At 43.3% G+C, this 12,531-nt stretch overlaps 1 protein-coding gene across 2 annotated transcripts in view; it reads right to left on the bottom strand.

Moving 5' to 3' along the window:
- Positions 1-12,531, bottom strand: part of INPP5A (inositol polyphosphate-5-phosphatase A) — a 192,722-nt gene that overhangs the window by 30,747 nt on the left and 149,444 nt on the right. For both annotated transcript variants that reach the window (XM_017809289.1, XM_017809287.1), the window contains exons 10-11: positions 3,830-3,925; positions 3,407-3,481 (exon numbers count right to left, since the gene is read on the bottom strand). In XM_017809289.1, the coding sequence (XP_017664778.1) occupies positions 3,407-3,481; positions 3,830-3,925 (171 nt within the window). The remainder of the gene's footprint in view (positions 1-3,406; positions 3,482-3,829; positions 3,926-12,531) is intronic.

Raw genomic sequence — 12,531 nt, 5'->3', positions numbered from 1 at the left:
AGGTTTTTACATTCTTAATATATATTTATTTAATTGACTACTAAAGAAATACAATTTAGCTTGTGGTTCTTTGGTACAAATCAATAACATGATTATAATTTTTTCATTAAATAATTACTCCTCGCTTGCTTTTCTTTTGAGTGTTTTGAAATTAAGAGGGAACTCCTTTTGAAAAAAAACAACCACTTACAGCTTGATCTATCGTAAACAATTACGGAATTTGAAAATACCTGGTAGAAGTGTAAGTTTATTCAAAAACCCCCTGCACACTGCTCCTCTCTGAAAGCTGATTTCTATCACTGAAAGGCTGGAAAATCCAAAGCTACAACCAAGTTTTGTGTGAGTGATGTACCGGTGAGCCACGGAGCTCAGAAGTGTGGACAGCACCACAGACCTGCTGGGGAAGTCCATGGGAGGGGTCAGGGTGCTCTGAGCCCCCTGCGGGGACCCCTTGGGTGCTTTGGGCACAGAGGGGCAGTGGGGGCACAGTGGTGGCTCCCACCTGGGGGATGCTGCCTCTGGGAAGGTGTGAGCAGATGAGAGAAGCCTCATTTGTGCTTTGCCACGCTCCCATGGGCAAGCCCCCAAAGCAGGAGGACACCATGGAGCTGATCAGCACAGCCTGGCTGCGTCCCACCATCCAGGTCAGAGGTGCCAAGCTTTTGCTAATTAGAAAGCAACAGGGATCTGCCTGACACTAAAGTGGAGCTCTACACACTGTCCCTCCTCCTGTCCCACCTGTCCCGGTGCCCTGTAACACCCTCCCCACACACCCACACGTGACAGCTCAGTGTGGTTATGGTCACACCCTGGTCCATCTGATGAAGCACAAGTTTGACATACAATTCAGAACACAGGAATTCAGTATTAAGACAGCTTTGCATTATTGCTACAGCTGTTTTCAAACAGGCTTTCTCTTTTTCCTATCACCATAGAGCTGGATAAATCTGGGTGTTCCTTTCTGAAACACAATGATACAGAACGGTCACTGCACTCAGAGATAATCAATAGAGGTAATTGCTAAGCTAACTTCGGAATAAGGTACAGATAAGTCAGGTAAGATACAGATTAGTTTGGAAAAATTAGACCTGATGGATTACTGTATGCATTTCAAACTGAATTTCTGTTAAACAGGTAATTTGTACCTATATCAGATTTTTCATAAAAAATAATCATTTTTATAAATATATCTTAAGATCCTTTTTGTTGATTACAACATAAAAAGGAAGGAATAACTGTGTATGGACAATGATAAAGTAGCCTGTTGATAATAAATATTTGTCAGGTTTTGCCACATCTGTACACATTCCAATGTTACTGAAGAGACACTGCACTGATAAAAAAATACCCTCAGAAAAATCAATGGATTTTGAGCTAAAGCAGTTGCTAAACACACAGAAAACATCTTTATCCAACAGCCACAGTGCTGTGAAAATTCCCAAGCCTTGCATTGGTACAGCTAAGGAAAATTTAATCTTCCCAAATACTCATCAGGGCACTCCATCCTGCAGACCTGACAGCCCCACTTATAATTAATTATACAATTTCGATGGGAATATCGACTAAACAAAGCTATAAATCATAGAAAAAGTCAATAGGCATGGACACATTCAATCATGTCCCGACCAATGATTACTACTCTTAAAATACAATAATTATTTTCAGGAGCCAGCTTGAATTAAATTTCTGTCAGGCTGGTACAAGACCGGCGGTTGATGAAGGATGCGATGGATTTTTTGGGTTGAATTCGGCACAGAGACATTTATCCTTTTAGAGAGGTAGTTTGTTTTTAGTGATCATGGTGCTGCGTGTTTAACTAGACCATGAAGATTAGATTATCTCCAATGGCTCATTATATCATTTATCTTTTTCTTCCATGTTTGATCTGGAAGATTTCCCGCTTCTTGATGCACGAAAGAAATGACTACTGATTTTGAAATGGAATTTGTTTAAGTGGGATTCTGCCTGTGCCTTCACACCCTGTGGCCCTGTATGCAAATCAACCAGCAGCCACCCAAAATACCACTGGGACATGGCAAATGGCACCACCAGGAACAGCTCTGCTCAGCTTCAGGAATATACTGGGGGAAAATACAGATGACAGACACTTGAGTTCTTCTTAAACAAAAAGCTAAAAAAGTTATTACAACAATACACATGGAGGAAAAGCTGGGACAGGAATGGCATTAGTATGGAATTGGGAGTAGAGTTATTGCTTTGAATTAAATGTCCCCAAAACTGCAAAACATCAGTGAAAGAAACATTACGTATTTCCCTAGGATGCATTCACCCTGTGAATTTAAAACCAGCAACCCCCAAAGTGATCTCACAGTGTGTTGAAGGCACGTTGCCCACACAGGCGAGCACACAGGACACACGAGTCACGCTGGGATGGGATGGCAGCAGGTGCTGAAAGGGGAACCCAACCTTCGCTTCCCTCATGGGTCTCACTCCTCAAATTCTTCTGGCCTCAACAAATGAGTGAGATCTCAGATTCTCACATGGAATTAATCTCCTAGGTGAAGTCCACTTAAAAACCAGAGAGGGTACCAGGGCTTCAGCTGCCCTCCTTGCCCTAGAGCCTCACAGAGAGCCCTCCAGTAGCCCAGCTCTCTGTGCACAGTGGGAGAATGAGCTGTAGCAGGAGAGGAGAAGAGAGGAGAGGAGAGAGAGGGACAGTCATGGATCCTGTGTGCATCCTATCCCTGGCACAAAGCAGCCACACGCTGTGTGAGCAGGCAGAGAACGTATTCCTTTAGATACCTAACTCCTAGGAACCTTAGATGAAACAGAGAAAGCTGCAAGCAGTGATACACAGATTTTCCAAAATGAAATAAAATCACGTTAAAGAAAATATAATGCCACTTTTCACAGAAAAATCACAGTCCTTATTTCAAATCAGAGCATTAGTGTTCCCTGTCTGCTTTATCCTCTTGGGAAGCCTTTTGATTGCCTGAACAGTGACAGTCAGCTGCAGGGTTTGAGATTTCTACTCTACTTATTCTTGTGTTTCTAGTATATTTTGCACACTCAGAAGACCCTAGTATTTTCAGAACAGCTTTGCATGAAGGGCTTTTCCTAAGTTACTGTGGTGCACTATGAAGAGCTAGTAATGAAACAGGATGCTTGAAGAAATGCAGATCAGAGGATAGAGAAGAAAAGCGAATTGTCATATACATTTAATTTACAATTTTTTTCTATGAAAAAGACGGTAAACACACCAAAGTTAAGAACCTGTACACTAAATAACTGGCTCAGTGATGAGGAAATCTGGAGCAGTTACTGTGTTGGTTCTTCTCATTCTGCAGACAGGACAGCTGATAAGGATAAAGGGCTGGTTAGAGAAATGCAATTTGTATGTGACTTGCCAAGTTATTCCTTCAAAAGTGTTTAGCACTGAACTTACCGCAGTGCCATTGTTATCTCTAAATACGTCTTGATTAAAATAGTCAAAGAGCTTCTTTTCTAATTGCAGCATAACCTAAAAAAAATAAAAATAAATAAATAGAGGAGAAAGGTCAGCAAAGCTCTCGGACTTGGCTGCCCAACACCCAGCTGCTGGCAGTGACCCTTCCAGAGACATGCAGTCCTTTAAAACCACACAACATTTGCACATGTCCAAAGCCCCTTGTCAGCTGGCCCATTTACTTGGCTGGCGATCACTTAAACAGATCCAATTAACTGAGCATTAGGTGTGACAATCTATATCCCTCCCCTCCCTCTACATTATCAGTTTGGAACAACTATATTCATGCTTTGTAGAAAAGAAAGTGAACATTCAACACCGTTTCTATTTACACAGGGGTGCTGAGGGCATTAAGTTGTTTACCTTTCGGTCATTATCAGATTCACGAAATATTAGCTTGACTACTTCATTTGTGTCAGCTGCCCGGATGGTCTGCATGGTGGCCTTTGCACATAGTGTCTAAGAAAAACACAAAGGGAGAAAGGGAAACAAGTTTATACACAACAGAAGGCCAGATTTAATTGAACATTATCAGTTGATGTATCTTCGATGCCCACCTGGAAATACGATTTGCTGTAGGTCAAAATACAAAGCATTGCTAATTTAAGTCACTCCCACTCATGATGGACTTGAAACAATAACGTGAATTACCATTTGGAGAGAAACAGGCAGTATTAAGAAAGTATCAATCATATAAGGCAAATAGTCTTTAAACTTGCTCCCATGCAAACACGTTCTTTCACAGGTATCACACATTATTTGTAAACATCCTCCAAACCACTTCTTACAGCTCATGACTCCACACCTCGCTGGGTTCTGTGCCAGTTTCTAAGAGCTGATAACTACATTGGTACTGCAGTTCTGTGGGTTAACTCTTGTTTGTAAAAACGTCTGCCCTGTAAGTTCATTTTCCAAGTACACTTTGGAAGCCTGAGCAATCTGACAGCAACTTTCACAGTTTACTCTGGATAGCAAATTCCCTGTGCAGCATTCTTTAAATTAGAGACAATGTCACATTTCTAGATATTCTGAGGACTGGGTGCCTAAACACATTATAAATCAACACTTCATCGGGAATAGAGGTATGAATTTCCACAGAAGTGGGGCTTCGGTCCATTGGCCACTCTCCTGGCTGAGGTCCAGCTTCCCTGGCAATGGGGAGTACCAGGGAATGGACCATTTAAAGGGCTGGCTCCACTGCATGGCAACAGGTGAAATCTGGAGCTTTTACAAAAGCACTTGAGCATAAATTTTACTTAAAAACATACTTTAGATTCGCTGAATCTATACTTTCAGTGAAACTTTAACTATGTTAAGAGCTTCCAAATGCAGGGATAGATTAGACTACATCTCAACTGAGGGGAGGGGTGGGCAGGTTCACCTTGAGCTCTGCAGTCCCCCCGCCTGGGCAAAGCTATGAGGGTTGTGCACAGGTTGTACCCCTGCCCCTCTGCCTGACTGCTGGCAACCACAAGGCAGCAGGCAGAAAGGGGAACTGAGGAAACCTCAGCAATTTTCAAAGGCAGAGATGTGCCCCCGCATGTGGGAGGCAGCTCAGCATCCTCAGCTGCAGCTGAGGCACAAGCTGCTGACGGGATCTGTGCACAGCCCTAGATATGGATACTGGCAAAGGCCATCCTGAATAAAAACTTATTTTGCTAGAGGTTCTTAACAAAAGCATGCTAAAGAAAATAACTCAGTCAAGGAAAGGCAAAGCAGAGACTTCTCTTGCTCTGCCTGCTCCATTCCTTTTCATAAGGGCCAGACAATAGATTTTCATTTTGCATAATATTCACTTGTAAAATGTTCTGTGTTAACAGGATAATAGAATTTCACATCCTACAACATGCTTCTTCCTCTCACAAATAGAAATACTCATATTTGGATTCATTACCAGAGTTGCATTATCTATGAGACACAAGGCCATGAACTATAGCTCACTTCTCCCTTCCCCGTTCTCACTTTCTCCTGAAGGCAGAAACACATGCCAAACATGTATTTAAACAAAAATCCATCTACTTCCAAATACTTTAGATCTCAGCTGAGGTTACTGGTGCCAGAATGGGAACAATGTGTCAATGGACATTCTGCTCCCACTCGATAAAAGATTTGATCCTTGATAAAGGCCCCTGCCTATTGCCACAGTACAAACTGTGTAAAGTTTGTAAAAAAGCAGCGAGCTGAGCAACTTCATCTTAAATAGGTAACTTGAGTGTGATTTGGTAAAAAACCCCAGATCTGATATTTTTCTTCAAGACTGTGAATGGAACAGGTGCCGATTCCCCATCTCACTGAATGAATGATGTCCATTCCTGACAAACTTTTCCTGACTGTTTTCTCCCTCCCCAAAAGCAGTGCCGTGTCCATGGATTACACACGTCTCACTCCAGGTTTACCCTAAAATACTTGGCACATGCCAAAGCACCTGTAGGTGTCTGCACAATCAGAGGTTCCACTGGCACAAGGGGCACTAGCCCCACAGGCACAACCACAGGCTGCCCTGGGAGAACTTCACCTGCTCTGCAGGACTTTAAGGTGTTTTTTTTGGAAGGCTTAGAAGAAGAGAGGGAAGATGCTGGTGGTGGCTGGTTAAACCTCACCCTGTCAGGGAAGAGAAGGAATGACATTGGGATCGTCATGGAGGCTCCACTTCTGGGACCACTTACTTTAGGCACAGACCTCCTACCTGTTCCCTTGCACCCACCACGTCCTGTCGGATGATCCTTTTGTCCCTCAGACATGCACTGACTGCTTGGCCATCTGTGTCCGCACGGAGCCAGTGAGGTAATCCAGCAGTGAGCCATTCCCAACCGCGCTCCCTCCGACCCACTGATTGAAATTCAGAGCACAGACACATAATCGGGTCAAGCCCAAAAAAAGAGCGCTTTGGGCTCATGTGTCACAAATCAGTCTGGTCCCTTCAAACAGCACACCAGATTAGAACAAGCACCCGAACAAACCAGAGCGGAAAACCCGCCGCTCTCTAAAGCTGGTTTCTAAAGCCCTAACAAATCGCTCCATCTTTCACTCATTTAAACTTTCCAAATGAGGGTCAATACGGTCCCCGAGCATCCAAATGCTAATGCGCTTAAGTGCGCTTAAGCAGCTTTCCAGAGTGAATGGGCCAAAGAAGGGCTCGAAAAGACACGGCAGAGTTACTGTCACTGTCAAAAAGTCATTGTAGCCACCCCCAGAGTGGTTGCAATTCAACAAATTCATGATTTCTGTCTCTTAAAGGCATCTGCTTGAGAACATTTTTTTCCCTGAGCTGCTTTATCTCCTAACTTCAGTCCGTCTCCAAAAGAAAAACCCCTCGATCGACTCTTGAGAACCGATACAGAGAAAGGACCCACATACCTTATTGCTTTCAAATTTCACATGCACAAAAAGTTACCTTATTCACAGACAAAAGTGATTGGGCAAAGGTTCATTTCTTATACAAGCTGGAGCACTCCTTTTTTCCTCCTCCTTTCAATTTCTACACAGTCGTAGTCACCCAAGCAGAAAACTTTCGGGACCATGTGCCTTTTTAGGCAAGTCTGCTTATGAAGGGGTTTTTTGTTGCTAGTAAAGAAAATCAAAATGCTATGAAAACCCACTGTTCCTTGCTGAGTATTCCCTCAAAGGTACTCTTTTACAAGGGCAGAAGAGGGGAAATCAGATATCAAAACTCAACATAACTGATTTTTTTTTTTAATATTTTTTCTTTGGAAATAAGATTTGGTTAAAAAGCTTACAGGAGAGTTGCATTCAGAGGTGAGAGACAGCTAAGTATCCAGCCTTTCCCTAGCAAACACAGCTGTGTCTCATTCTTATTTTCCCATACTCCACACAGGTAGATGCTTTGTAGTACTTTTGAAAAAATTTTTTGTGATAATTTATGTGTATTGAATTGTAAAACATAACAACAACTTTCCTGACAATGGCCTTGGGATGTAGAAAGATGTCCTGTTAGGCAAAGCTAGGAGGGAATGGTTTTTTATACTGGCAAGAGACAAATCTGTAATTTCTCCTAAACTTGGCAATCCTCAGAAATGGAAAGCTTGTTGATTTACCGCATAATACACCTTCAAAATGCACCTGCTCCCCCATACACACTACACAGCCAAGTGTTTCAGACTGTATTTCTGCACACCTACAGTAAAAACAATCGTGTTATATATATAAAGCATACAACAGTCTATAATATATTTTACATTCTGTTTGTATGGAAGCACTGTGAGCAGCTGTGGACTGCACTGCTGCTTCCTGCTCAGCTGAAAACTGCAGCTGATTTTTCACTGATTTCACACTCCTGCTTTCTGAACAGCCTTGAGCCTGAGTCCACCTCTTAATATGTGAGATATTACATGCTTGTAAGGACTCCAAAAAAACCTTTTTTTGGGAAAAAAACCCCAAAACATGGTATTCAAGCACTCATCCTGTGCTATTTCACCTGTCTACTGATGCTAAAGATGTGTATTATTTTTCCCAATTATTTGAATACTTTTCTTAGGACTTATTATTACTTTGAATTCTTCTAAAAAAAAAGAAAAGAAAGCAGAAAATATACATTGCTCTTTTATAATTAAGAAAGTTCAGCAGTAGTTGCCATTGCAATTTGCAGTGAGCTGCACGGATTGACACAGACGTGTTTGTGGCTGTGAGTGCCAGCAGAGAAGTGCAGAGTCTGAAGACTGCTAACAGGAGCCAGGTGAAATAAGGTCTTGAGCACATGAGCAACCAAATCAGTTAAATTTAAGATATTTCATTTTAGGTTACATACTCTGTGGGTTCTGGCAGGACAGAAAAGACAGACGTACATGTATCATCTAATTATGACAGTGAAATACTTCTGAAATGCTGCTCAAGACTCAAAATCAATCTGAGACTTATTAAATTAGGATAATCAAATGCTTTTTTTATTATTATCTGGATGCAAATTGTATTTGAAATAATCAGCAAGGTAAAAGATTTGCTACTTTGGGAATAACAGGAATGTGACTTGTTTGGGCTCCTCCTTTCCTGCGAGGGGCTGATACAGTTTCCTGGATATTGGGAATACACCACCAGCAAATTCATCAAATCACATGATGTAAGAGAAATAAAATTTACAAGTGAGAAAAAACAAAGTTAAATGTAACTTTCTGAGTGAATGGTAGGTGAGCATTTAGCTATAGGACAGGTAACGCTGCGGTTTTCAAACTCTACCCGCCCCTGAAATGGAGGCTCATCGTGGCTGATTTTTAAGAGCCACGCAGAGGTTTTTGGCCTCACAGATGCTCCAAACGTCAGGGGCATCACTGGGCTCAGTCCCCCAGGGTGCAGCAATCAAACCCTATCTGAGAGGACAGACACTTCTATTGCAAAAATATCCTTTAGACTATATATTAACTTGTGTTAACTCTAACTGTGTGCAAATAGCAATAATGTCCCAGAGCAGTTAGTACACTTGTAATACAAATAAGCTAGCTCTGAGGAGCAGGAATTGAACTCAGCAGTGACATAAATGTTACTTGAATAAAGAACAAATACAAACAAGTATTAATGAGAAGCCACTTAAAGTATCTCTATGGAAAATTACTTTCTCTTGGGATGTTTCCAGAGGAGTCAGCTCATGTCCAGGGGTGCAGAGGTGGAGGAGGAGCTGGGTGGAAGGACAGTGGGAGCCCCCACAGCTCATGTGCCCTGTGCATGGCCCTCCTTCTGCGGGCACATCACTGCCCACGACAGGACCCTGCTGTGCCTGTACCATGTCAGGACTGAACCTCACAGGCAGACTGCAGCAGCACCAGTGAGAGCCTGGCTCAGGAGACCCCCAGGACCTACGGACCCGTTCTAGCTCCCTCTGTACAGATCCTTCCCACTGATCTGTGGCACAGGGATATTCTGGGATTTTTTAAAATGCCTCTTTGGGTGGTGTTTGTGACCAAAAAAGCTAAGCACCAAAACACTATCCTCATGTCCCAGTTCTCCCAAAGATCTCCTGCCTCCCTATAATAAATGATCCCCTGGAAACAGCTTGTCTTTCTTTGGTCTCAAGCACAGCACATCGCTTTAGACCCAGCCCAGGCAGGGAAGGGCATCAGAGCAGCCAGCCCAGTGCTGGAATGGCCGGCTCAGGGCTGGAATGGGTGGCTCAGGGCTGGAATGGGTGGCTCAGGGCTGGAATGGCTGGCTCAGGGCTGGAATGGCTGGCTCAGGGCTGGAATGGCCAGCACAGGGCTGGAATGGCCAGCACAGGGCTGCAATGGCCAGCTCAGGGTTGGAATGGCCGGCTCAGGTCTGGAATGGCTGGCTCGGTCCTAGAATGGCCGGCCTGGTGCTGGAATGGCTTGCTCAGTGCTGTAATGGCCAGCCCAGTGCCATGTGTTGGTGGCACAGCCTGTCCTTCTTTAGGTCTGGAGGAAGCCCCGAGGTCCCTCACCGTGGCCCCTGGCCTCAGCAGCTTTGCTCTGTGCCAACAGCTGGTGGCAATGACAACTATCTTTTTAATTACCTTCTTCAGAAAATAATCTGAATTAAATCCAAAAGGCCTCTGCCTCTGATTCCCCAAGATTACAGATCAAGCCAGAACTCCTTTTCCATCAGACATATTCACCTGCATGCTGACTACCTTCTCATTTTCTCTCTCTCGCTCTCTGGTCAGGTTGCACATCTTTTTCCATTCCCTCATTTTGTTTTCCTGACTATGTTCTCAAGCCTGGGTGCAGTGAAGCATCTAAACACTGATTCACAAACAATTCACCGGGAGCTTTCTGGCACCTGTGTGAATCAGGACATGGAACTGTGTGGGGCCTCTGCGAACAAAGGTAAAGGGGCTCCCCTGCCCCCTTTTTAAGGTCTAAGTTTAAATTCACTTGCTGACACTGATAATACGCATTCAGGACTTTGATCAGATCTGGATAAACCCACAGCCCTACAAGAGCTGGAACTTGGAAGCAGTGTGCTAGAAAAATCCCTTCCCTCCTCCTGTCCATCCCTCTAATAATTTTGCTTCACTACTTGATGTCAAGTAGTCCTAGGGATGTTTTTAAAGACAATTATTTGCTTTTTCATATTACAGGAACTGGAACAGTTCAACTCTTCCTAGGGAAATATATGCAATATATGCTGTCTTGTCCCATAAGGTGTGAACCTCTTCAGATTTACTCAGACATTCTATTATTTCTCTTCCATTATTTTTTCTGCTTTGGTCAAGCAGCAGTACCAGCTTGAAAAATTCCTTGTTGGAAACCTTCAGAGCACTTACACTTTTTCACTCCAGCTGACCAAGCAGAGGACTGGGTGTATTGTTTCTGTTCAGCAAAGACTTTGGTGAAGCACACAGAATCTGTGATGAAAGTCTATTTCTGTAGAAAAATGTTTCTGTCCTCCTGAATTCAGAAGGAATGAAATGAGAGGCAGTTTCTCTCCTTGTAGCTAAGTTTGCTTTTATCTATCTTGCTGACTGAGAACCTCTACTTCTTTTCATTTTAAAAGCAAAACAGTTTGTGAACCCCATCTGCTCCCATGTGCCTTGCAACTGCCTTAGTTTTGAGCAGTAACATTTGCCTGTGTTTGTGCTGATGGTGTTTGTGTTTCTGCTGCCTCCAAATGTCATGGTTTCTTACAACCATAAGAAATTAAACACGGGAGCACTAACACTGAGTAGCAAAAATTTCAGACAACATCTAAGAAATTTCTTTGGTGCTTCTTGACTCCCTTCCAGAACTGGACACTGCAGGTTTCCAGGTAACTGCAGTCTGTCAGCCTCATCCTCCTTAACCCTCGCAGGGAGTCCTGACCCAGCGCACCAGCACTGCAGGCACAGCCAGCCCCTTGCTTCCATCTGACTTCAGCACAGGTTCAGAAACACTCCTAACCAGCACTGCCAAAATTCAGGAGTTTGTCCTTTAAATTAATGTAGAGTTTTATACAAGATCAATGGTGTGACACAGCTCAAGATCAAGGCTTTACCTCTGGAGAGTGTGAGCCTTTGGCTCCCACAAAGTAGACTCCCAGCAGTAGCTATCATCAGGAGCTGACTCCTAAAACATGAAATGCTGGGCAATTCTGAAATCAAACCATGTATGTACCTAAAATATAGATGCCTTTATGCAGCTACTGAATACTTTTAATGACAAAATTAGAAATATAAAGAAGTAAAAAACTTGTTTCTTCTTCCTATTATGCAAAACAGAAAAAAAAAATTAGTCCCTTAAACAAAGACAGAATTGAGATGCAGAATAGGAAAGTGACTTGCATGAGGCATGAGTGCATTGTGGGCTGCCAGCAGCTGAGGCCTGGGCTCTTGCTAGGCCTGAGCACAACTGTGGGATGGACAGGTGCCCTCCAGGATGGACGTGTGCCCTCCAGGATGGACATGTGCCATTCAAATCATCAGCTCGTCACAATCATGAACAGCAAAGTGGGAGAGATGCCCATGTTTCTTCTACTGTTTCCTGTCTATGGGAAAAAAAGCACCCTTCCTCCAAGTTAACTTTACTTTTTAAGGAAACAAACATGACAGGAAAATAATTTCCATCTCATGTATCTGTTTTCCAGACCTGAACAAGCTGGGAATGCAAAATTCACTGTGTTGATAACTGAAACATGCTGTATGGTGTTATGGTGAGACTAAAACCTGGCTGACCAGGTGATGCCCTGCTGATGCAGCACGTGGACCATTTCCTTACTGTATTTTTCCCCTTTTTTTCCCGTTTGTCCAGCCTCTCTGACTCAACTACTTTTCATCCTGCCATATCTCATTCATTTCTCATCAATGTACTCCCTGTCTCGTTCCACATCATTTGCTCCTTTATTCACGTTTGAAATGGAATATGAGTCCAGCAGCCTGTAAGTTCAAATAATCCTTTTCAGCTAGTTATGTTCAAATAGCTCGGAGAGCCATGAGTTGGGACTGCTGAATTGTGCCTCTCCCATCGCTGTGGTCATGCAGGTGCCAAGTACCTGGCTGTGGCAGCACCCTGATCCCTCTGAACAGCAGGGCTGTCCCCAGGCACGTTGCCCAGCAGTTCTCTTCAAAAAGACACAAATCATCATGGAGTACTCCCATTTCCAGGAGCCCTTATTCACACATTGAA

The sequence above is a fragment of the Lepidothrix coronata genome, unplaced genomic scaffold (assembly GCF_001604755.1).
Source record: "Lepidothrix coronata isolate B3197 unplaced genomic scaffold, Lepidothrix_coronata-1.0 Scaffold25, whole genome shotgun sequence".
NCBI classification, from domain to species: domain Eukaryota; kingdom Metazoa; phylum Chordata; class Aves; order Passeriformes; family Pipridae; genus Lepidothrix; species Lepidothrix coronata.
This window is presented reverse-complemented; position numbering and strand designations above follow the sequence as displayed.